Source organism: Colias philodice, chromosome 3 (genome assembly GCF_061535455.1).
Source record: "Colias philodice isolate Cphi_HAF_F1 chromosome 3, ilColPhil1 Martin Lab GWU primary, whole genome shotgun sequence".
Taxonomy (NCBI): domain Eukaryota; kingdom Metazoa; phylum Arthropoda; class Insecta; order Lepidoptera; family Pieridae; genus Colias; species Colias philodice.
In genome coordinates, this window is record NC_143088.1 from 6,373,951 (window position 1) to 6,401,356 (window position 27,406).

Below are 27,406 nucleotides of genomic sequence, written 5' to 3' on the forward strand. Positions count from 1 at the left end.
TGATATATATAATTTTGTTTACTAGGGACAACCCTGACATTCTTTGAAAATCTATATCTCGTAATAACTTCGTGGCTAGAATGTAGTATTTTTGTCACATGTAGAACTCAGTTCAAGGTTTCTTTTGGTACTAAACAGAGCTTCTACTAACGCCTGCATATAATATAAAAAAATAAAAACGAAAATCAGTAAAAAATTACAATACTTTCGCCTCTATCGACAATATCGAAAATTTCAAAAAGGGATAATTTGCGCCTTTAGTCACTTCATATATTAGCAACGTAATAAATTATCTAGTCGCTAGTGTATCTATTTTTTTATACGAATTTATTTAGCTCAGTCGGCCGCGAAAATTCCAATATTTTAAATGTTTTTTTAAAAATCGTAAATTTAATCGTAATTTTTAAACAAAGAATATTTTCTTTGTGCGGCAATGCCTGGACGGATAGCCGAAACCGATTGAATATTGAAACTGTAAAGGCGAAGCTGCAAATTAATTGTAATTTTAAATTATCGTGCAAAGATTTTTATACATTCGCTTAAGAAAATGAAGAGCTATTAAAAGCTGTTTCTTCCAACAGCAAATATAAATGCCAAAAATAAATTTTCTCTATTTAACATTGCTGTTTTAATTATCTCCCGTAAAAAATAACTAAAACTCGTATTTTTGATGTTGTTAACCCTTAAATCAAATACTGGCAACCCTAGGTGCGGTGCGGTCGTGTGGCGAGTCGATCGCACGGCGCACCGCACGAGTACGGTGGTCCGGTCGCACCAGTTCGAACGTCTGTTTATAATTTAATATGACCTATTGTATTGCAATATCTGCATAAGATTGCTAATATGTATGTATAAATGACTAAATGTATTGGTATGCAATAAATGATTTGATTTGAAAAAAAAAAAGATATTTTACTTTTACTGCTATTTAACTATTTAAGAATTTTGTATAATTTCTTAAATATAATATGGTGTACCATTAATTTAAAAATCTCTGTCTACGGTGTATCCAGTACATAATCCGGTATGACAAAATTTTTGGTGGAACATCTTTTTCAGATCTGGCTACACTGAGCCTTAAAGTCTGTAGTGAATTTATAATGAATCAGTTGTCTGTGCGTGAATTTGGGGCCGCGCAGGCGCAATGTTGTGACGTGACGTCATTGCTCATTCATACTTTTTGTTCATCAATGAGACAAATTATTTTATTGACTTGGTGCTAGGTGTTGTGAAAATTAAATAACAATCGAAACCCCATTCTTCGATCAATCGTGTGTGTTTCAGTGCTTTTTGTTATAGTTTAGTGAGTGAAGATATTTAAGAATCCATTAGTGTATTCATTGATAAATAAGTGCATGAAATTCTGAGCACATGCGCAATGCAAGCAATTCATGGACGGATTATGAGAACATTTTTATTTGTTAATAACTACTTGAACAGTTTTGTGTACCGTGAGTTCAATTTAGGTAAATCATAATTTGTTGGAAACAGGCTCAAGTAGAACATTACGACACTCCGGAAGTGGCGGGACAAGCCGGCCGAGGGGCTCGTTCCGAAAGAGATAACAGCGGATGAAAGAGATAAACAGTTATGGATTTAACATGGCGGACGAAACGCGTAAAGTGCGAGTAGAAGAACGTTTGAAAATAAAGATCGGTATGTATCAGTGCATAACTTTATACATTGAATAGTAATGATTTATAAAGTAACATTTATAATTGGATGAAATTGCCACAGTGTAGATTATGTAGTGTTTATGAAGTGTTGTTGACAGTTGTAGTGAACAGGTGGTAACTGGGGAGAACACTTATAAACTTAATTTAAAGTTTCCTCTCGGGAATTGACTCCGTTTAGATATGTACTTATTATTAGGTGTAAGAAAGAATAGCTTTGGAACGTTGCGGTTGTTAGGATGGTTGGATCTATCTTATGTTATGGTACAGAATAGGCCATTGTTTTTGTCGTATGATGCTTTGACAGTTCGCGCAGTTTATGAATGAATTGCCGAGAACACAATGAACTCGTGCTATGATCATATTAGATTAGATATCGGCTGTATACTATTGTATAGTTGTAACGTGAACAAAATACTAATTACTTAACATTTATTGTATAGCTTTACATGTTACTTATAAAGTAAAGAAGTATATTATGGTCATGGCATATTTTTAAAGTTTTTCAAACTAGAAAAATATTGTTGTATATTTTATACAGCGCAAGTTTCTTTATTGGTACATAGTAGTTCATTTTCTTCTCTGTTATTTAAGTTAGTGATAGTAAATATGTTAGTTAACTATTTTCAACATGAAAGAGATATGGTAAAAGTTATAGTTTCGAAGCTTACCTCAATGAAAAACATGTCAGGTAGCATGTTTCATATAGTTAAATACCACAATATTCAAGAACTTATTTCGCCTGTATGAAATAGGTCTATCCGCCACATGATTGGGTCAGTGGATATTATTGGTGAAATGATTGTATTCATTTTTAATATTAATCAATCGATATTCTTTCTTTTTTATAATAATAGTATGTTAATTTGCTCTTAATACAGTATACAGATATTACTAGCTGCCCCAGCAATCATTGTTTTGCCTTACTCTTATCACTTAAGTGTATGAAAAAAATGATGTTGTCCCTTCTCAGACCTTCCGTGCAAATTGTCAAACCTGTAAAGTTTATATGGCTGGTATGTTTTGCATTTTGTATGACTTTTCTTTCATAAGATCCTTCTCCTGACAATAACGAACACATCAAAATATGAATTATTGAAATCAGTCCAGCCGTTCACGGGTGATGCCAAGGCGAAGGGAAATAGGGATTCATATTTATATCTAGGTATATAGAGATTACTATTATTAAGTAGGTAATGTATGTTTAGATTTGTCAATAAAATAATAGTTATTAATATAAATGTTTCATATTTCGTAATCAATAATGTTGAATGTAGTCCTATTGATTCTGGTTCACAGATTCTTTAGATTTAAATCACACTGCAATATGATAAATTATTTTTGCTAACACTTGATGGGAGGGCTAAGAATACTAAAATATCTGTGAATTCACTTTATTGTAGTTAATGTAACCTAGTATTTAAATTATAACTGCGCCTCAATATTTAGATTTTTCTTCCTTAAATGTTTTTTTTTTTGATTAGTTTGTTTTCGAAAAAGTTTAAAAATGTTGCTACACATACACTACATATTAAAGAAATATAATAAAATCCAAAGATGGTCAGCAAATTGAAATTAAACCTAATTTATATAATATGTACTTATATATATTTTAATTTATATATACATAGTAAAAGCACATATATTTTAATCTCAATCATCCAATATACATACTTTTCAAATAACTAAGATATGAATAATATCAAAATACTATTCAAAATTGATTTCGTTTTTAGTATTTAGATTCCAACATGTACTTACTTGTGAAGAGTCCCTGATTAAAAAACAAATGTAATTCAGTTATCGGTACTAGGCACTAGCAGCGATGTATCTCAAGTTATCTATGCCAACAACTTTTCCCAGCTCTGCACCACGGTATATGAGTTATCCAAAACTTAATTTTTATTTAACTTCAAACAGAGCCACCCAAAAACCCTTAAAATCCATTCTTTAGTTATACTTATTACTAAAATTACTTTTTTATATAATACTAGCGGCCCGCCCCGGCTTCGCCCGTGGTACATATGAAAAATAGATGTTGGCCGATTCTCAGACTTACCCGATATGCACAGAAAATTTCATGAGAATCGGTCCACCCGTTTCGGAGGAGTATGCAGACTAACATTGTGACACGAGAATTTTATATATATACTAGCGGTCCGCCCCGGCTTCGCCCGTGGTACATATGAAAAATAGATGTTGGCCGATTCTCAGACTTACCCGATATGCACAGAAAATTTCATGAGAATCGGTCCACCCGTTTCGGAGGAGTATGCAGACTAACATTGTGACACGAGAATTTTATATATAAGAAAGATATTATCAATATGTTAAATTTAAGTTTATTTCTTAATACAGAATCCAAAATGATGTTATATTTTCACAAGAATAAACTAGTATAAGTATTTAATCTTTTTGTTTGTAAAGAAAAAATGCCATGGATATTTGAAAGGAAACATAAGTTTCTTAGATTTAAGGAAGGTAAATCCTACCTATTGGTAATAATGATTTTCTTTATTATACAGTCATAATACGACATTATGCATTTCAATCATTTTAGTTATTTTTTTACTATGTAATTTAAAAAATATTTTATTCTTAATATTATATATATTATGTACAAGCAGTCTCCCATATAATCATTACTCGCCCTGCACCAATGGTACTTATATAGCCTAACAGCACACTTTTAATTAGTCTCTTAATAGAACTTAGGGATCATGTTTGAAATTCATTCAGTAGTTGAGATTTATTGTGTTCAAACAAACAAACTCTTTAACTTTATATTATTAGTATAGATAATAGATATATGTATATATATATTATGCAATAAGCATATCTTATTATTTAACCCATTGACCACCGAGCGGCCTGATCGGGCCGAGACACAATAGATTTTCTATTGTGTCTGTGATCCGAGGACTGACGGATTAAAGAAATAGATTTTATAAAATAACTGATGACATGATTACTATTAACTCATCCTCTATTAAAGTAATATTCTTAGATATTTTGCTCATTAAATTTTAATAGTTTGCAATTACCAAACATGAAGATATTATCACTATAAAGTTGATTGATTTATGTTAGTGGCGGCGCGAGTATATAAATCCATGATAAGACTAAGTATGTCTGTAGTGATAAGAGTGCAGTACGCCTTCCGGGGCATGACTCCTGACCCTTTTCACTCCTCTTCTATCATACACAATAGACTCAGGTCTACAAGACAATAATAATTTGAAACTTAGTATACTATGAAATATTATAAACTAAAACAAAAAAGAAAGAACATTGCAAAATCGTTATTAATTCAAATACATAATTTCAAACATTAAACTCTATATTTTCTATTGCACACATAATTTTCATTATATATTATTAGTAACTAACAAGGTTACTAGGTAAAACCCGCATAGTTCCCGTTCCCGTGGGATTTCCGGGATTGCGTCATTTTCCCGGGATAAAAAGTAGCCTATGTCCTTTCTCGGGTATCAAAATATCTCCATACCAAATTTCATGAAAATTGGTTCAGTAGTTTAGGCGTGATTGAGTAACAGACAGACAGACAGAGTTACTTTCGCATTTATAATATTAGTATGGATTATTGCAAGTTCCCTCAAATTGTCCTTATGCATATCACATCTTTGTTCACATATATTGCATATTTTCTCTATTAAATCATAACACATTTTTAAGAGGATCAATGCAGCGTCATCCTACATAATGATAACGACAGTGCAGTTTATGACTCGTTCATCTGAAGGATGACATAATGAATAGTTTCAGGAGCGTGACGTGACGCATTCGTTGATTAATGGGCCGGTGAGTGACATACAAACGTTTGCGTGCTTGAGGCGCGCTGATGGTAGAGTTATCTACGATGCGCGATATACCGTGAATGGGGCGGCCTAGCGTTTTCCATTCAGCGCATCCATTCATGGAAACCCGACGGCCCGTTAATGAAAAACGCGCTCATTTATCGTTGTTATCGATGTACGACGTCCGCGTCGCCTTGAAAATCTCACGTGGAGTTATATGCTCATTCAAAAGTTTTATCTGCTACTGAGTTCGCAGATAAGATTGTGATAATATGCCTCTTCGGTACATGTCAGTTACAGTTATTGTACTTTCCGAATTTCGTTTGTTTTTGGTTTTGTTTAATTGCCATGAATAATTTTAACTTGTGTTACTTAAAACGACAGAGGTTCTGAGGATCACGCTCATATACACGGTGATACAGACCACTTAGCATATACTTATATGTATGGCATAATCATTGTATTTTGCTGATTTTATAAAAGAACAATACTACCTACTGTTAATTGCTACATAATATAATGAAGTAATCGGCTTTGATTTTAAATGTATGAATCAGATTATAGGTTTTTTATACCTTTTACTTATATGCGCTTCCTATATATATCTTATCCCAATTTTTGCTCGTATCTATGACATTGTAGACAATTAATATCTGTAACTAGCGGTCCGGGCACGAAGGGATGACGTTTATCTCCAAAGCAGAATTAATTTTAGTTTAATTTGTTATTGCCACAAAAAATCCAGTATACAATGCAAACATGATAATGAATAAAATAAGATTTAAATCATCATCGTGGTCCGTTTTAAGTTTTTATGTAAATATATCATTCATGTTAAATGTGTATAACATTTAACATGAATGATATATTTAAAACGAGTAAAAATAACGTAATAGCGCATATTATTATTTTAATTTATCACAATGAGAATTGTTAAAAAACCGTGAAGGTTTACCAAATAATGTGCAAATCATATGCGAAATGTCTATTAAAATGGTATTACAAAATACTCGCTGTTAGTTGGTTAAGAATTTATTTTGCAAAAATACAAGCTGAGTTTTCGCAACCCACCTGTTTATTTTGTCGTAGGACGGGACCTAGATATCTTAATACAAAAGTTCTATCTACGGGCTACGTAGGATGCTCTTGTGTACACGAGCTCTCAGGATCATTATATCAATACCTAGTTTGCAATTGCCTACGCACTTTTAACAATGAATATTTATGTAATGGTTCAACATTTAATATTAACATAATTGCAATGTGTTATTTATGAGACAATTGTGTACATACAAATCGAATTTATTTTTAGCAATATTTAACTTAAGTTGAATTAATTGTAAATCTCAAATCTAAGAGATAATTAATTTCATTGAAGTTTACATCAATAATTGTAAAATTAGAATGTTTTAACAGGTTTACAATAGGTATATTACAATTTACAACCTGGGTGATTGTATATATTTGGCCTTTTAAAGCCAACAGTTTAACGCGAATGGCGCATATTATTTTGCCAAAGTACTTTCGATTTCGAAAGAAACGCACCACGCATACGAGTGTGGAAATATCTTAATGACGGTATTTGCTATTGTGCTCCATAAGTACATATAATTCGTTTCCTCAGACAAGCTTATTCAGATTCCCGTTTCACTCCCACGGTCTAGTTTGATGGCGTGTATTACTGTCGTGTTGGAGATGATGGTGGTCGTTTTTTCATCAACAACATTATTATTATATCTGTATGTACTTCGTTTGGATCGTCTTTCTCTTTTATAGTTATACTTTATTATTATTTTCACTCAATGGATAAGACAAATCATCAAGTTATCTATTCTTTGATCAATTATAAATGCGTGAACCATGATGCTATTTTTTATGTGGAACTTTTACATTTTTAAATAAATATTTTAGAAATTATTGGAATGTCCCTATACACTTAAAACCGAAGGACGCGAAGTCGGTTTGGATACCGATGATTTTTTCTATAATTTTATTTTTTACGAATATCCATGCAGGTGTAGTGGATAAATACATATAATAGAAACGATAGGTGAGATATTTAGCCAAGGCAAATAACAATGTGAGAAGTTTTTCCTTTTCACCTTCGTGACGCAAAGTGCGTGTGATTATTTCGTAACGTATAATTAAATCTAACGTTTATGTTTGTACAAGGTTTTACTTATATGCGCTTCCTATATCTTATCCCAATTTTTGCTCGTATCTATGACATTGTAGACAATTAATATCTGTAACTAGCGGTCCGGGCACGAAGGGATGACGTTTATCTCCAAAGCAGAATTAATTTTAGTTTAATTTGTTATTGCCACAAAAAATCCAGTTTATGTTTGTACAAGGTTTATTTTTGGAAATTAGGTTTCACAATATTTAAGGTACCTAGGTAGTTTTCTTTTTGACATGCAAAGCTTTTTATTAAGGACAGCGCTAGTCGTCCGCTAAACGGATGAATAAAATAAATTAGTCGTCCGATTACCGGATGAATAAAATAATTTAATCGTCCGATAACATCTATTTATCTATATAGTTAGGTTATCGGGGTTTCTTTAGAGAACTGCCGCACGTATTATAGGTTTTTTGTGGGGGGAGGAGGGCACACGTAGGTATTTGATTTTTTTTTGCGCGTCGACGGAGCCCCGCGAAGCGGGGCTCCTATTTCTGTGTAGTTTTTTTTAAGAAACCTCACCTAACCTAACCTAAAGGCTAACCTAACCTAACGAATTGAGGGCGAATATCTCGGCCATTTTTGATTTTAGAGAAAAGTTGTTCCTATAAAACATGCTTATATTAGTGTTATCTTTACGATAAAACAATAATAAATAGGTGTTAAAATGACACCAACTCCATCAAAAGTCCTGCGCCCCCTTTGCTTTAGTCCAACCCAACTAGCTTTAGTGTTAAAAGGTTATCTAGTAATCCGAATAATCGGACGATTAAATTATTTTATTCATCCGGTAATCGGACGATTAAATTATTTTATTCATCCGGTAATCGGACAACCAATTTATTTTATTCATCCGTTTAGCGGACGACTAGACACTTCGTTTTATTAAACGTTACATATAGTCCCTTGATTTGCTCGACGGGATTTTAATTCTTATGGATGCCAAATATGTAATGGTTGACTTGCCTTGTCCGGCCATGTACGGCTTTATCTGGCGAGGTCGCAATCATTACGCAATCAGTGGACCCTTCTTTAAATACCATTCATGAACGCTTCAAACTCTTGCGAGATTTATTTCCATCCTCGCTAATATTTTTGGCGCATCTTTTTTACTAAGGGTTATGAATGGATTCATCACTGCGTGACTAAATTACATATGTACTTATATAATACACACCTATCACCTGTTGACACTTTTGAAATGCGAAAGCAAGACTCATTAATAACGGATGCAAGGTCGTATTTGGCGGGTGTCCAACAAATTTCAAACTGGTATACGCAAAGGTAATTAAGGTAAAGCATGCAATTTAGTAGTATAAATCGAGTTATTCTCATGTCGAGTTTATTGGAACAATTGTATGAACACTTACGCAAATGACCGATGACGACACGCGAGCAGAAAGGCTAGGCGAGTCCAATGGCGCGTGTAATTGGAGACACCTCCTTAAGTGACGCTAGGTCACGCTTTGTATAACTTATCAAGTTGCACGCATGTTGAATTAATAATCGCTATACCCCTATCTCTACCTTACACAATACTTACACTAAAGACTCTTCCCGTACTTATCTACCGTCGACGTACTATAGTAACTATGTATGTATTAGGTACTATCCTCCAATACAAATCATGAGTTGTATATAGACGTTATTGATAAGTCAACATAATATGTGGCATCCTAAGGACTTAAATTCATTAATTGAGTACCTATCTGGGCTTAACAGCTTTTGCGATATGAAAATTAACGATAGCCTAAAAAAAGTTATTCCATTATTTATTGCTCAATTCGGTACTACAATTTGATAAACCAGCACCTGATAGTATTCCATCGTTGTAGAGTTTTAATGTCATATTAAAAGTATGAAACACTACAGTTCAATGTTAAGTACATATTTATTTTTGTGTGTTGTGTATTAATGTTTTAAAATAAAATTTCTTTTACTTTAGGTGAAGCCAAGAATTTACCAGCTCGCAACAATGGAGCCGCGTGTACCCGTGATATATACTGTGTCCTGTCACTTGACCAAGAAGAAATATTTCGCACATCCACTATTGAAAGAACACTCAAGTAAGAATTTACGATAAATATCATTAACGATAAATTAAAAAGTAAATGCAATCAAACTCAACATAAATCGACTGTATGCTGATAGCATGACCGTCCTATTTATTTTTACCTCTACTAAAGGAATCTGTCCATTCTATTTGTCCGGTCATAACGGTCCCTTTGTCCAGTATCCGGACTGCCTTCCGGCTGATACGGTGTGGGAAACGTTTCCAGCGTTTTAAATTTAGGGAGCAAACATAATATTTACTGGGTCAAGGTTTCGCTCGCTATGAATGGCTGTAAAATTGTTCATTGCGCTCGGCTCGTAAATTAAGAATGATTAGAGGTGTAGTACGAACATGCTTTCCGTTCACATTTTTTTTACGCAGTTTTGCTTATCTGGAATGGAATCAGCTTTATTATTGATTTTGCACGCCTCATAAGCGAAGCGTTGAGGTGGGTACTACTGTCACTTCGCGCAAAACATCTGATTTTTCAAACTTAAAATGTCTTTACGTATCATACATTTTTTTTATTACTCCCATAAAGTAATTCGTCACTTTATATGTATACAAATTATTTCATTTAATGTTTGAAATTATTTTTTTGGAATATGCTAGTTATGCTATTTTGGCTATGGTATATACATATTTAAATATTAGATACATAATATACCTATTTTCGTTGGCCTGAAATAATGTGTTATATCTCTATAATCTAACTAAAAAATGTGACCGCCAAAAATATATGTATGTTAAATAACTGTAACATACGAAAATAGGATATAGACGATTTAGTGTTTGCACTTTGCAGTAATTTATCTGCTTTAGAAAGGGGAGGATCGATTGTGTGACGGAGGGGTGTGGTGTGGCGCGCCACGTCCCGGATGCACTTCCGGCGGCCGCGCGCTCTTGCGGAACGTATCTTCCGCTAAAACCCTCCAGTTTACATTTCGAGCACAAAAGGGATGCCGATGTGACAAACAATAAAAAATCACTATTAACAATAATCCTTCATGACTCATGCCTCAATTATACTCTTTCCGTATTGAATGTTTATCAGCGTACATGATTCTATTTGTTCATTGAGCGATTGAACGGAAATGTGATAATAATTTAGTGACCCCAGAGGTGAGCAGGACGCGGTGACGGATATCTAAGGAAACGTCACGTCACCCGCTTGGCGAGTTACTTAATGGGTTCTTTGTCTTATGATACCTTATCACTCATTTGTCCCTGTCCAAACAGCATTGAATGTTGTCTACACTTCATGCATTGCTACGCAGAATTCATAACCTTATGAAAAGTAATTTGTATCAAACTACATTTCTATATTAATTCATTATTATCCTTTCTCGATATGGTAGACATTTTCCCTAACACTTTACAAAGTACAGATTACAATTGTTATGTTTTTTCTGTTTTGTTGATATTGGATATCACAAACAATAAAAGATGTCAATGGCACAAGTACGCATAAGAAAGATAATTATTCAAGTGGGATGTCATGCTCAATAGTCATTTAAACTCGAGATCATCTTAAAACTGTTCCTTTTAAACTCTGATTGTTGCTATATTAGCGGAAGCTTCTAAGTGATAAATTGCACCGGAACGGTGTGGTGTGTAAAATGGTTACTGCGTGAAATCGTTAGGCAGGCAGCGATGAGCCAGCGAGTGCAATGCTCTGTATTGCCGCTAACTCGTATTCTAGGTTTGTTGCCACGATTGTTCAAGGGCACAATAAAGTTCCTCTAGTCTTCTGAGGGGATTTCATGCAAACACTTATTTTTTTGTTTTGATTGTTTATAACCCATTTTATGTAGTTGCGGGATTGACAAGGAAATAAAAGAATCACATGAATATTTGCTTTATCATGATATTCTTACCATATCGCCGATCGCAATATTATAATAACAAATGTGGCACATGATAAAAATTGAGTAATGTTCCGAACAAAGCATTTATTCATAGCTGTAGATATTATAATAAATGTAATTGACAGAATGCAACCGGTTAGCGGATCAACGGAAAGGATTAAGTAACTCGTAAGATACGGTTCAAGTCCGTAAGGTCGTGCGGCGTGCCGCGTGCGTTACTAGTTCGCTTTTTATGTCCGGGATATAATAAAGTATTCGTGTTCATCCGCCGCCCCCGCTCAGCTGGTGGCGGTTCCGCCTCCGGTTTATTAATACTGCTGTGGCGCCGGATGCGTCTGCGAGCACGCCGGCTTAATACCTACCATATCTAGAAGTTTAAAACGATAATAATTCTCAGAAATTTGTAAGGGTAAGTCATAGGAACGACGGTTTTATTTATAATTGTTTGTTTTGTATAGCAATTACAAAAACGTATCTTTAGTTTAGATTACAAACTATCTTTACTTATTATCAATGCAGAATCAGATGCCACAGAATATTAGATTATTTTTTATTTGAATATTTTATAGTACTTACCCACTTGTGCAAAATGTGCACATTTCATCCGTAACGTTTAATAAAATCATCACTTCCACGAAGAAAGGAAAAACCGTGTCATATAGTACGGTATGGCCAAAATAAACAATTCATCATGTTCACATTGTTACACAGTATGAGTGTTAATTTTCATAATAGTCGGTACATCAAAAATTTCCACGGCTACGTATTACACAAAGGCGAGTGTTAAAACTTTCACCTTTGTCGACAACGACGCTGGCCCACGCACATCCGTAGCGCGATCCTTATCGTCATGTTTACTTGAAGGGACATGGATGTTTCATAGTGTTCAATATTTGTTAGAGCCCCCGCAGACCACAGACTTTTTATCGGCAGATAGTTTGGTCGGGCTCTTAATCAGTACGCAGATATAAGCAAATGCGCACACTATGACGATTAGGTATCGGCCGATAAACAAGTTTGATGGGCTTCCCGATTCAATTCAAACTATACTGTCGGCAAACTATCGGCCGACTGTATAATCAGTATTGGCTCCCTACCACACGCGCAAACACGACGATTTTTTAGTCGGCCGACTAGGCCAATAGTTCAGTTCGCTCCGAGCTTTGACAGCGAATGGTCGGCCGCGCATGTTTTGTAAAATGGCGTCGCTCAATTCTCAGTCGCTTATTTCGGAATTTTCGATCGTAACTTTGATCGAGGAAGTCGAAAAACGCCCTCCACTTTATAAGAAAGACTTAAAAGAGTAGGTACTCTGTATTTGACAAGTTGGTTGAAGCTAGTTATGCTCATTCGATAAAAGGCGAAAATTTTTTCGGGTAATGGAGTAATTTGGAATGCATAGTGTAAAATTTTCCATTTTAATCTATCACTAAAGATAGGATGCACCCAATACTCTCGGGCTCTCTTTTTAATTTTCCTCCTCCGGTGTATGAGAGCAATAATAACAATTCTATACAATGTTTTATTAATTTTCATTGTGCGGTGTGACCACTCTTTTCAACAGTTGGTTAGAAACTAGCAAATAGTCGGCAGACTGTTGGATAGTTTGCGCACTCATAACCGACTGAACTGTTTAGTTGGCTCGGTGTGCGTACTAGCAGGCCAACCCGACTAAACTATCGGCCGATAAAAAGTCTGTGGTCTGCGGGGGCTCTTACAGCTTCAACAAATTAAAATATCTCCCAAGTAAACATCTTACTAACGAATTTAAGAAATACACGCTTCAATAAAAAAGAAGTATCCTGAAAGAAATCGATTTATATTATTTTCTTTTTGATTCTCGCCTATCTATTGAAACAATAGGTGCGAGAATCGTGATCATTGCGACTGGGAAACTAGAAAACAAGCGGTACTGTTTTACTGTACCCATTTATTTATACACGATTCTCTCTTAATTGCAACTGTATTTGATCAAAACAATGTAACGAATGTACGAACTTGTTAGCTAAAATCGGTATTTTATCATTTATCGCAGTACTTGACTGCCCACTGATAAATGCAGACCGTTTCTAGCCAAGACAATATATTCATATATGATATCTCTATAGTAACTTAACAAGTCGCGTGACTTAGTCATATTATACTTGTTAATTATATTTAACATATGCGTAATTATGTAATGTTTTTGTTGCAGTCCATTTTTCGGCGAAGAGTTTCAATTCGAGGTGCCCAGACGATTTCGATATTTGTCCATATACGTGTTCGACCGTGACAAGCAAGCTAGTAAACAGGACAAAGTCCTCGGAAAAGTTGCCATCAAAAGAGAAGACTTGGAAAGATACAATAACACCGACCATTGGTTTGCACTACGACCAGTCGATGCAGATTCAGAAGTTCAGGGTAAGGCGTACATTGAATTGTCCCTCGAGGACTCCAGAAAACGGCTACGAATGGATCCAAAACCGCCTGACCCGGACCCGGCTACAGATAAAACCGACTATTCGACGAAAACGAAAGCAAACAATCTCACTAGATTATCGGAATATTGTAAAGAGAGTATGAGATTCGGTTCATGCTCAAGTTCGACGAGTAAAAAATTATTAGCAGCCGTAGCGACTGAACCCTCATTAGCTCTATCGCGATCTGAAAGTTTAAAAGATCGCGCTCAATGGGCGATACGGACGAAACCACCAATGCATACGATGGCTGAATCGGATGCATTGACCTCTCCCACCGCAGCCGACTATTGGTCGGACCCAGAAAGACATTGTGCCGCTCGTGTAGGGCCTGACACGTTACGCTTAAGGGTGCTGGAATGCTCAGAACTAACAACGAAAAATGGTCAGTGCGATCCTTTCGCTCTTGTTACGTTACTGTATTCAAATGGAAGAAGAGTTGAAAAACGTACGAAACCAAGAAAGAAGACTGTCAATCCTCAGTTTGATGAAATTTTTTGTTTTGATCTCGTTATGGAGGCTGATCCTAAGGATAAAGATGGCTCGCAATCTGTAAGTTTTGCACAATTCACGAAAAACTTGTAACATTTAATTTTTGTATAAATAAATAATGTATTTTTACTTTTATTTCTAGGCTGGAATAGCTTGTGAAGCTAGAGTATCAGTGTGGCATGATGCGGCTACGCCTGTTTTTCTTGGAGAAGTAAGGTTACAATTAAGACAACCTGCACCTGATCCATTATGTGCATGGTAAGGATCATTTGTGTAAAAAAAATTGAAACCTATAATTAGTTGCGCAGAGATTTAAGTTTTTCGTTATGTTTAGGTATTATATTATGCTTAGGTATTATATTAATTAAGTAAAATTTAATTTGAGTGTAATTAATAGATGTATTTTAAAATGACACACGAAAATAGTACTGCATGACGCAAGTGATAGAATCTGCGCTCGTATAGCGTGAAACCGAGCGTTTACTAGCCATAACCCTTCATTGAATGGTCCATTTGCTGCCTTCCGTTAATCGCAATGGAAAGTTATGCAGTTAGAGTTACATTTAATACAAATGCTTGGTTGCTTTTTCATTTGATGTTGATGACCACGATGGGAATAGAAAACTATAGTGTATGGAGGAGAAACGCGAATCATGTATTAAATAATGGCCCTTCACAAACCTTCAAAGGGTTTAGAAATTGGAAAGGCGGTCGAACTTTTTGTGTTTATTCGTTTGAGACAATATGTATAATTTTAAAACAAAAACCATAAATCTTAAAACAAAGGGTCGAATCGTCCGCAATACTTTTCACTATAAAAAAGATGTATAGTTTTGCGTTCCGCGTGTTCATACTTAAAGTCTAATAATGTGTACATATTAAAATGATAAAATCCTGATAAATGTTAAAGTGTGTGTCTTTCATGTCGCAAAGCGATTTTATAATAACATTTTTGTGACTGTTGACAGTTAGAAGAATCGAAAGTGTTACAAGCTATACGACGGTGAAACATCTTACTCCCGTATTAGTATTTAACAATTGATGTTATTGGTCAGGTTTTTCCTAACGTCCCGCGCGGGCGGCGCGCTGTCCCGCGGCGCGACGCCGCCGGGCACGCGGCTGTCGGCGGCGGGCAGCGCCGCGCTCGGCTCGCTGCGGCTGCTGCTCAAGTACACGGTCGACCACGTGTTCCCGCTGCAGCACTACCGCCAGCTGGAGGAGCTCTTCTTGAAGAGCGTTCAGCAGAAGGTGGGACGGTATTTCAGTCTGCATTATATGTCGTTTTACTGAGACTATTGCTTGGTTCTGTACAGAACTTCTGTATGAGATCAATATTGGTTCAATGTCGAAATCCGACTCGTGGACGTTCCTAATACATAAAAAAGTTTTTTTTTGCAATATTGTTTACGAGGCTCACCTGGGATCTATTTCTATTTGCCGTCAAGGGATAACTTCAGTGAAATTTAAATATTTTTTAGAGCTAGCGCGCACAAGCAACTTTGTCTCCGCAACTATTTTGTCTCTCCACCCATGCGCTAGTATGAAAGTGCGCGCACGTAGCGACGCAACTCCACATACAATTGATGGGAGAGACAAAATAGTTGCGGAGACAAAGTTGCTCGTGCGCGCTAGCTCTAACACTAAATCTTTTCGAGTGTCTAGTTTTCATGAAACAACATAATCCTACAAAGACAATCTTTATTTTCAGCCAATTACAACGTCAGCAGTGTACATTCTCGGAGAAATAGTTTCGAACAAGACTGAAGCGGCGCAACCTCTAGTGAGGCTCTTCACCCACCATGATCTCATCGTGCCCATCGTTAAAGAGCTGGCCGACTCGGAAATATCAGTTTTAACGTGAGTATATCGAATTCACTAAATAAGGTAGAATTTAAAAGTAAAAAATAGCATATAATTTATTTGTAACACTCAGGATTATAATAGTTTTCGCAATCCAATCCCTTGTGATTTCATTGCGCAGATATAATAAAAGCACTGATGACTTTCTTCACATAAAGATCTTATTAGTGTGATAGCAAAGTGATGACAGATATAACAATATAATACGATTGTTCTGTGGGAAAATGTTTGTAATATACCTACCCGTTGCGTGAGCTAATTTGCACCATATTTTATTGTGTATTTTTTATTCTAAGTTTTAAATAGCGTTTTCGTAATGACACGAATAATTTTTTTTATTTTGTAATACATATTAACATTGACCTGAGAATTATCAAATAAAGATTTCAAACTATACTCGCTTATCTTACAATTTTCACATATAAAATACTGTCATTTGATTATTTTCAAAGTTATATTTTGTGATATAGTTATTATTACCCTTAGGCTATTATGACTATTACAAATGTACGAAATAAGCTTGAACAATTTCATAATCCTGTCTTCAATTTGTGAAAATTAAATGTAAATTATTATTGTAAACTGGAGACTTTATCTAAGTTTGCACTGATAAGCCTTATCGGTGCAAAGCGAGTTTGATCTTCGACGCATACAGAGGAAGTGAAATGTACTGATAAAAATATAAATAAACCATGATTATATTCATGAAGATAATATATAGCAAACAATGAATTACTATGTGATTACATTGTAATTTCAGTAAAATTTAAAAATGTACATGATACTTTATAAAATGATACTTTATGATAATTAATGATACTTTATAAAAAATTAAATAACATAATATGTATATCTACTTGTAATAATACATTCAAAAAATACCTACATTAATTTTGGTAAACAAACATTTTGTAATTGCGTTTGCATAACCAAATTTGCTATCAGATAATTCATAATCCGTTTGTTTTCATTGCAATAAATGACCTTGTTATAGCCAGGAGAAGTGTTTTTGTTATGTGTAAACTGTAAAGTATCTTGAAAAGGTTTCTGTTGGTCTTCAGGAATAATAGCAAAATTTGGGCTATACAGGATATTAAATTTAAAACTAAGATAATTTATACTTTGTACATTGCATTGTTACCTCTTGATAGAACTGCATTTTTATAGTTAATATTGTTCAAAATAACATACAATTCACGTTTTTTTTGTAATAAAAATCGGAAAAAAAAGTGGAACTAGTTATTTGTGATTGTGAACAGTTTCCGGCCTAATTATAAAGAACTAATTTGCCTTAATTATCTATTAGTTACTGGGTGACAAATGATGATAAAAGTTTTCTCCAACAGGGACGCGACAACAATATTCCGCGGCAACACGCTGGTATCGAAAATGATGGACGAAGCGATGCGTCTCACGGGCGCGGCGTACCTGCGCTCGGTGCTGCGGCCCACGCTCGCGGCCGTGCTGCACGAGCGCCGCCCGTGCGAGATCGACCCCGCGCGGGTGAAACCCTCCGCCGATATAGCCGCCAACCTTGCCAACTTGAAGGACTATGTGGAGAGGGTATGTTATATTGCAAGTACTAAATATGTAGAAATGTATAAAGGGGGATAGTATTTTGCATAGAAATTCTAGTTACAATTATATAGGATTATTTTTCCGACCCAAATATCGACCAATAGAATTGCACCATTCGACGTCACGTGGTACAACCTACATGGTATTATACTGATAATTTTTTGAAAATTTTCTCTGGTCGTTGACGTCAAACTGACAGGTTCAATTCAATTGTGAAATTATTGGCCGACATTTGGGACGGAAAAATAATCTCCCGAATACCACACGAGCTTCAAAATTATCTGGCATTTCCCTCAAGGCTCCCTGCAAACAAATAAAGTCGTCAAGTTTTTCAGGAAAAATTTTTTAACCTTGACTAAAAACTTGACTCCTTCATTTGTTTGCAACGAACCTATCGGAAAATACCCGATAATTTTGAAGCTCTTGTGGTATTATAAGTGAAAATGTACAAAAGCAAATTGTATTTCATCGATTTTTATAGGTAATTAATGTTGAGAGTATGGCAAATTCTATGAAACCTCTATCAAATGTTTGCCATGCTATCTGGAAACGTTGTTTAATTCAGTATTCATACATACTACTATTCTAAATGTTTTTAAAGCTATTTTAGTTTTCTATTGTTATATTTTATTCCTTTGTTACTGTGTTATGTAAATGCGAATGTAAATCCGAATGCATATCAGTATAAATATTGTGGTCTAGAATAAAACGAATAAGAAGAGTCGATTCAACTGTTTAACCACCAAAAAATATAATTGATTCATATCCGTAACATTTTAAAGAATAATTCTACATAGTATAATCTATACTAATATTATAAGGCTGAAGAGTTTGTTTGTTTGAACGCGCTAATCTCAGGAACTAATGGTCCGTATTCAAAAAATTTTTCGGTGTTAGATAGCTCATTTATCGAGGAAGGTTATAGGCTATATATTATCACCCGACCAACGGGAGCGGAGCAATGCGGATGAAACCTAGCTGTGCTAGTAACATCTAAAAGCGAAAGTCTATAAACACAAAAACTTGTTGGCATAAGGACATCTACGATCGAAATCTATAAACATATAACATATATTAATTGATTTTTGATTTTATTTAAATTGTCACTGATATCTTCGTGTCTGTGTAATTTTAAATTGAAGACACAAGTACAAGCCTCAGGGCGCGGTAACGCCGCATGAGTCATGTTTTTTCGTGCCGGCAGGCGGCTCTATCGAATTTTAAGATGTTGTCACGTCAAAAAGAAAGAAGAGAAATGTGAAGCCCTTAACCAAATGGGCGATCTCTTGCAGGTGTTCGCAGCGATCACGTCGTCGTACGGCACGTGCCCGGCGGCGATGTGCCGGCTGTTCGACGCGCTGCGGCAGTGCGCCGCGCGGCACTTCCCCGCCAACGCGGAGGTGCGCTACTCGGTCGTGTCCGGCTTCATATTCCTGAGGTTCTTCGCGCCCGCCATACTCGGACCGAGGCTCTTTGATCTCACCACGGAACAGATTGTGAGTGAACAGAATGGACTAGATTACTAGAGAGTGCAAGTTATCTTCAATTTAGCTCACCATCAATTTTCATTCTTCATCAGTCTCTTATTTTTGCTCTACAAAAAAAGTATAATTATAACCTAAATAGAATAGTCAAATGTATTTTTAGATAAAACAAGTAAACAACAAGATTATTTAGCCATCTTTTTGTAAAGTGTGTACTTGCATCTCAGATTTATGCTATAAGAATTTCACATCAACCGACTTCAAAAGAAGGTGCAGATTCTCAATTCGACGGTTTTTTCTTCTTCTAATTATACCCTCAAATGTCTCCAGTCATTGAATGAATAGCCAACATTTTATTAAAGCTTGATGAATCCATTCACCCAGGACTTGCAAACGACGCGGACGCTAACGCTGATCTCGAAGACGATCCAGTCGCTCGGCAACCTGGTGAGCAGCCGGTCCGCGCAGCAGGTCTGCAAGGAGGAGTACATGGCGGAGCTCTACCGGAGCTTCTGCACGCCACGACATGTACGTCATACATTTGTACATACACATAGTAAGGTAGATGGTACACTAATATAGATGTATATTGAAGTAGTAGGGCAGACGTGATACTAATTTTGTGATATTGGGCTAACCTCGCCTCCGTGGGTATTGGTAATCTGAGTGGAATCTGAAAGGACTAAAATATTCAGTAATCAGTTTACAATTTCATCCAAAATCTGAAATTCAATAATACTAATGCATGAATAAATTGTTGAATTATATAAATATAACATTTTATTTCTGTACAGGTGCAAGCAATAAGGCAGTTTCTCGAAATAATCTCCTCCAGTTCAGACACACAAAACAATAATATACAAGAAACATCAGTTCTACTCAAAGAAGGGTTGGTATTCAATATTTTATTTGAATTATTATATTATTCTAATACTAAGATTCTTCATTCTATATATTTAATAAAGTGTTTTAAATTATTGCTTTCGTATAACCTGGGAGCGTTCTTGGTAAGTCATTCTTTAAAATATCATAAAGCTCATTTTTTCGCATCAACTCAAGAGTTTCTAGTGACATTTTTAATTCGCAACATATTAATGTAACATATAAAACCCGCAATCCTTTTTGATTGCAGCCATTTTCTAGTACATACGCACTTTACAGTCTTGTTCTTAATTTAAAATTCTGTATATATGGTGCTTATTATCTTACATATACACGGCCACGGTCACAGAATCGGAAGAAAATCAGTCCAAAAAGAAAGCCAAGTCGCGTTGTCAATACACAGAGGAGCACAGAAATCGCATCTACTACGGACGAATCACATAAGCAGACTAAAAAATACAAAGCGGCATCCTTCGCCCCATACAGCTTCGTCCATCACCTTGCTCGCTCTCTCCAGTAGGTGGAAGCGAGATAGTTGCAGCGTGTGAGTGAGACATCATAATCACGCGGCACAACCCTTTATTGTTCGCATAGGCAGATAATAACTAGACCGATGTTAATGAGCTATTCTAAGAATTATTTCCCCATACCAAGTTTATCCCCGATTTCTTGGAATCTACGAATGCTACCTGAGGTTATCATACCTTTTTACATAGCTAAGAACATGCACATGTTTTTAAAAACATCTGCAGACACATTTTCATAGAGATTTTTTTCAATATCTTTGTTTAAAACGAGTTAACTTAATTACTTTAATGTTATTATTTTTAGTTTAAAAGCCATTTCTTTGAATTGTTTGCAGCGATATGGATTTTTATTGCTGAGAATTATTGTTTAACTCAACCTTTACATAAAAACTCAAAAAAACCCAGACCAAATAAGTAAAATAAAAAATTAAACGCTAAATGCGAAGATAAAGTGGTATTTTCAAGAAAAAAATTAAAATTGCAATAACTCTTCAACGGCTAACTTTTGGATATGGTATTATAAGATCAAATCAGTTTGTTTTGACCCCTACTACACGCTCTTAACAGGAATAGGTCGACTTAACCTGTAACCCTGTATACAGTATTTTTTAGTTAGTTATTAATTATTATTATTTATAAGACGTGTTCGTCAACAGGACGATGATAAAACGTTCGGAGGGTGTGCGCATGGGGCCGGGCTCGCCGCGCCGCCGCTGGGTGCGGCCCGCGCACACGCACTCCAAACGGAGACACTTCAGATTGACCAGGTAATTTATACTCTATTGCTTGTGGTTTAGGGTATCATTTTGGGTTTAAAAACTATCTCGCTACTTCTTATAAATAGTGTTATCAAATTTATGGAAATAGGTGCAGATTCCTATTGCTGTTGCAAGAAAAGAAATCATTAAATGTAATAATGTTACTCGTGGTATATAATTGATTAAAATAAATAATTTTAAATATATTCAGTTTCAGATTAAAAATTTTGTGAGAAATAAACATTAAATATGTACATGAGCAGGCGCATATTATTAACAATTCTTCACAAATGTTGTCTGTAGCGACTACATATTCGTAAAAATTTGTCCATCCCTTACACATATCCTACGAATTGTGATATTATAATGTCTATCTTGCAGTGGTGAGTTATGGTGGTCGCGTTGCGGTGCTAAAGCGGCGGCACACCGGCTCCCTCTATCGGGCGTGCTCTCCGTGGCGCCCGTGGACTGCCCGCCCGCTGGCGCACCACTAGACGCTAACAATATCTTCCAAATTGGTGAGTACAACTTGATACGAGTACAGAGTTTTTTATACAGAGAAAAAAATATGGAAAAAGGAGTAGTATATTTATTTTAATGTGAATAAATTAATATTCAAACTGGGTGAATGGAATTATTGTTTATGGATGAAAAAGCAACCATTTTTGCTATTCTATCAGTCGAAAGAAAATTAACGCATCAATAATAACGCGTTTTATATGTTTCGTACAAAAAAAAAAAAGCCTTTACAAGCTAACATTCAACACTTATTTGTTCGGCTAGTCTTTTTGAAATTAATCAATGTACTAGCTAAAATATTAATATAATTCGTACTTGCAGTGCACCGCGAGCGCGTGCTGTTCGTGCAGGCGAGCAACTGCGTGGAGCGCGCGGAGTGGCTGCGGCTGCTGTCCGCGCTGTGCCGGCACTCGCCCGCCGCCGCGCCGCACCGCGGGTACTACAGCGACACTAAGTGGACGTGGTACGTGCTTATTGTCACTTTATAAAATATTAATCTGTTTTTTTTTGTCAATAGAATAATTTTGTTTGTCCTTCAATTGTATGAATTTTTAGGTAGGTATTACCTACGCCTAAAATTTTGTATAAGATGAATAGTACAGTTATAAAAATATAAATTTTATACAAGTATGTGATACAAAAAAAAATATTTTAAATACTCAATAAGAACATCAACCTTAAATTTTGTATAAGACATAATTATTGTCGGTTTTAGTTAATTTATAATCAATAATATTTAATATTTTATAGAGAGTTTGTCATGAATTTGTTGGAGTATGTTTGTTGAACGTGAATAGTTTTTAAGACGCTTTATATCATTCGTTTGTAGTAGTAAGTAAGGTTATCGATTGTACTGGTTTGTACATTGTGTTTTATCGTGTGTGCAGTTGCGGTCGCAGCTCGGCGGACGCGGAGGGGTGCGGCAGCGCGGGCGGCGGCGCGGTGGCGGCGGGCGAGCGGGACGCGGACGCGGCGCGCGGGCCGGCGGCGCTGGCGCTGCGCCTCGACCCCGCGCGCGACCTGCAGCGCCTGCACGCGCTGCTCGTGGCGCACGCCGCGCTGCTCGACGCGCGCCTGCGCCGCCCGCCCGGTACGCACCCTGTATTTTACTTTATGTGTACAATCAATTGTAAAATAGCCAGCTAATTATATGAAGTTAAAAATTATTTAATGTATAATATTGGACACAATTTAAAACTTAATAATTTATTATGTACGAACCTAAATAATCCAAGTGACCAGGAAAATAACTTAGACACGGCGGTGCAAGAAATACTATGTGATTAATAAAAATTATAATAATAAACTTCATATACAACCTTGCAAACCAATAAACTGTTAAACTAATTAACTTTTACACAATATTAGCGCATTCGACAAAGCTAATTAAGATATTAATTTTTTTTCAGATGATACAAGTCTAGAAGAGCGCGAAGCGGAAGCGGTAACGCTGCGGGATTTACAGAGAGTTATGTTTGACTTGGAGCACAGGCACTGTATATATAGAAGGTCGTTAGCGAGGGAAACAAAGTATGGGAGCAAGTAAGTGGATTATTTTGTTTGTTATTATAATCGATATTTATTAAGCCTAAATTATCATGTTATCATATTTAATTTTACTTATTTTTTATAGACAAGCTCCAATCGGCGACGACAATTATTTACATCTGGCCGGTGCCGCTGGTAACATAGAGAGCGGTTCGTTCCTGTGGCGGCCGTGGCGCGGCAACGTGTCGCCCACGATAGACCTCGACGGCAAAGCCCTCCCGCTCCAGCCTTCGATCGACATCTGTTCCAGCTCTGAGTCTCTTAAATTAGCGAGACTCGGCGATGAACGCTCCTCGGGTAAATCGAATAAATCCACGGGTAGTGGATATTTAACGATGTCTTGTATCAAGCACGAACCGTCCGAAGATAGCGATGCCTCCAATGAAAAACCAGCCAGACCTCCGAAACCTGCGCGCCTATCCCCGTCACGGCCTACCCTAGTGTCTCCGGCGACTCCTCTGTGTGAATATGTCGATGTGGAAAGAAAGCCTCCTGTTCGAAGGCCTAAACCGGAAATTGCGCCGCCTAAACGTTCCGACTATGAGTTGACAAATAGATGCAAAGAGTATGAGCTCATGGCCAATTTTATGAGCCATGCACAAACGTCCGAGGAAGACGTTCCACCTGCGGTTCCTCCCAGAGGAAACACTGCTGCACGAGTGAGACTTCAACCTAAACCCATAGATATAGAATCGAAATCTGGAGACCAATCTGTGCTTCAGAGAAAAGAATTGTCTTGTTCGACAACCAGTCTACCGGATGCCGCAAGTTCAGATTTCTCAAGCGGTCAAATAGAGAGGCGAGAAGAGAGGCCCACAAGTAAAATCGACACCACTTCAAACGATGATAGTTTACTTGACGAAATACAAAATTACTGTGTGCTCAAAGTGTGCGAAGACGAAACTCCCGAAGGAGATTCTACCGAAACTAAACGCGAGGAGTCAAAAGATCGAAAAGAAAAAGACGATTATGGCATGTTTTCGAGGATAAGTTTACAGAGGAAGTCGAATCCTATCAAGACCCAGTCGAAATCGATCAAGACCCTCAAGACCTCCAATTCCACCTCGAACGTCCACGACGTCGCCGCAAATACGTCGAGACCGTTCGCGGAGAGGTTGACGCCGTTTTTTCTGAAGAAAAAACCCAAGTCGGAAACCGCCTCCAAGGAAGATTCGCAATCGGGCAACAAGAGCCGCAAGGAGGACAACCTCATCGGGCGGCTGACGCCGCGCTTCGGGCAGTCGCGGCTGTACAACCGCGGGCAGTCGCTCGACCTGACGGCGGGCGGCGGGCACGCCAAGCGCATCGAGCGCTCGGCCACCACGGTGAGCGTCCCCACGCGGCCCATCAACTCGCTGATCGTGGCCAACCTCAAGTTCCCCACGCTGCACCGCTACAGCGCGCAGGACGAGGTGCAGTGCCACGCGTTCGTGCGCACGCCCGAGGAGGGCGCTGCACGCGAGCTGGCGCCCGCCGAGCCGCTGGAGCCCGCCGCCTGGCGCCGCGCGCCGCCCCCGCTGCTCGCCGCCGCCACCAACGACATCAGGCTGTGAGCGGCTGTAGCAGTGCTGTATCCTTCTGCTGCGACGCGACGACTGACCGTGGATACGGTGCGAACGCATTAGGCTAGTTTCGTATTTATTTCTATATTTTTCGAACTCGTTTTCGTCGACCTGAGCGTGTGCCTCCTCTAGTTCGTAGAAGTCTTCGAGAGAGCCGGCGTGAATTATATTTGTAGCGTAATTGAATACTCATAAAGTGCCAAGTTTGTGCGACGCCGCGGCGGCGGCCCATTCTCATTCCTGTTGCACGATTTATTCACGACTATTGTACTGACGGTTTAAAATAGATGTATGATATTCTGTGATCGGTGTCGATGTCTTATTGAATCTATCAATATTAAGAGAGATACTGTATTTATATTTTATTATATGTTATTGTAGAGAACAATGTCGATATCCAGTTGACGCAAATGTCGCTTTTGACTCGTTAGCTTTGTAATATAAAAGTACTCTATTTATATAGATAATTGTGTACATTTTACGCACTGTAATTTTGTTTGTATTTAAATATATTTGTATTGTATATGTCACGGGTTAAGATAATATATTAAAGTTGTGACGAGCATTAGAACTCGTGTAACAGATTTGTTTCTTATTTTTACAAAATAACGAATCCGTAGGGCGATAAGTAGTTTAACAATTAAATCTAGCTACGAACTGCCACTCCTCTCTTAACTCGTATCATATTCTAGCGCTCAGAGCGATCTGAGTGTCTGTGTATATCTTCTACATTTTCAATACCTAACTTAGAAAGTCTATAAGTATTTGAATTTTAAGTAGAATTGTACATTCTTATAAGCAATTACTAACAACAAAAGATACACCATACATAGCAAGCGTTGTATGCACCTTTACATATTATTATGTACTTAAAAGTGATATTATTACATATGTATCATGAAAATATTCTAAATAAAGCCTTAGCGACATCACGCCTACAATAAGGGCCTTCGGTAACACTGTTACTTATTCTGTGATTCACTTTACAAAACTCATCTCATATTATAAAAATATAATTTAGTTAATAATTATTTTGTAAAATAGATGCATGGATAATTTTAAAGGGTAAAACGAACTTTAATCAATGTTTTTAAAGATAATTTTCTTATGAATGTATATTTATATAACCTTTAATTTGATAAGGTGCATTGTTGTTCTATCTTTTTCGGATAATTAATTTTTGATGTAATCTATAAGAAATATAAAATATTGTACAAATTTAATATTTCTTTAAAATATATGTTATTTATTTCACTTACATATTACATTTTGTTAATAAAATTACACTAAGTACAAATTTGATTACCTTGTTTCTTTTCATCATTTCCTCATGATTCATGATTTATATCACATCTCAGTGTCTCAGTGGAGGCAGAGGCTGGGGTGGTTTGAATGTCTACTTACCCATTTCTTAGAGAGAGGGGGTTGATAAAATTAATTTCTTACGTTATATTTATGTAACGAAAGTTTTAATTACCCCAAAAGAAATTTTATAAATTTTTAGCTCTGTTTCGTGTGCCGAATGTTTTTATTCACTCTATTTGATCAATATATCAATCAGCCGTTTATTGTATTCGCTCATGTCTATTTTTCATTATAATAATGTTATTGCAAACGAATAGTTACGCCCGTTTCTCAATTTCTGGATATATTCTGTTTAGCTTATCTATCAGACAAATAATGTGTGAAAATAAACGTTTAAAATGTTATAGGGTCGAGATATCGTAGATACCCTTACATAGGAATAGGAGGTCGCCATAATTATCGTACGTAGGTTACCTAATTAAGAAATGGGTATTTTAAAGCTTATTTGCACTCGTTCACGGTCAAACCGCATGGAGAAGCGACTAGAAACGCGAGATTAGATTAGACTGGAACGACCCAATAAAAAAGGGGAATAACAAAGCGAGTGGCTAGCAACTAGCTTCAATTAAATAAAGTTAGCAAGTTTGTTTAAATCTGAGAAACGAACTAATAGTAGCTATGGGAAAAATACTTATTGAAATAGATTTAGCAATAGCATTTCTATAAAGAGACCAATCGTTACGTATTTTCCCTAATAATGAATTTTGTTTATTCTAATTTATTATTTATTAGATAAGGATTCTGAGCATTTAATTTTTTTTATTAACAATATATTCGAGGAACG

General features: G+C 36.4%; 2 protein-coding genes across 3 annotated transcripts in view; one reads left to right on the top strand and one right to left on the bottom strand.

Annotated features, from left to right (window-relative positions):
• LOC149489688 (THAP domain-containing protein 1-like) overlaps positions 1 to 27,406 on the bottom strand; it is a 147,140-nt gene that overhangs the window by 17,499 nt on the left and 102,235 nt on the right. The gene's annotated exons all lie outside the window — the stretch shown is intronic.
• Positions 1,125 to 26,559, top strand: RasGAP1 (Ras GTPase activating protein 1). 2 transcript variants are annotated; one of them, XM_089714381.1, is made up of 17 exons: positions 1,125 to 1,656; positions 9,616 to 9,736; positions 13,786 to 14,599; positions 14,682 to 14,797; positions 15,595 to 15,613; positions 15,668 to 15,787; positions 16,248 to 16,396; positions 17,746 to 17,962; positions 19,270 to 19,473; positions 19,846 to 19,989; positions 20,256 to 20,350; positions 21,527 to 21,637; positions 22,010 to 22,146; positions 22,469 to 22,610; positions 23,035 to 23,237; positions 23,557 to 23,689; positions 23,781 to 26,559. In XM_089714381.1, exons 1-17 carry the CDS (start codon positions 1,572 to 1,574, stop codon positions 25,246 to 25,248), a joined length of 4,278 nt encoding a protein of 1,425 aa, XP_089570507.1. In that variant the 5' UTR covers positions 1,125 to 1,571; the 3' UTR covers positions 25,249 to 26,559. The 2 variants fall into 2 exon arrangements, with proteins under 2 accessions (XP_089570507.1, XP_089570506.1); XM_089714380.1 differs by having other exon boundaries at positions 15,595 to 15,787.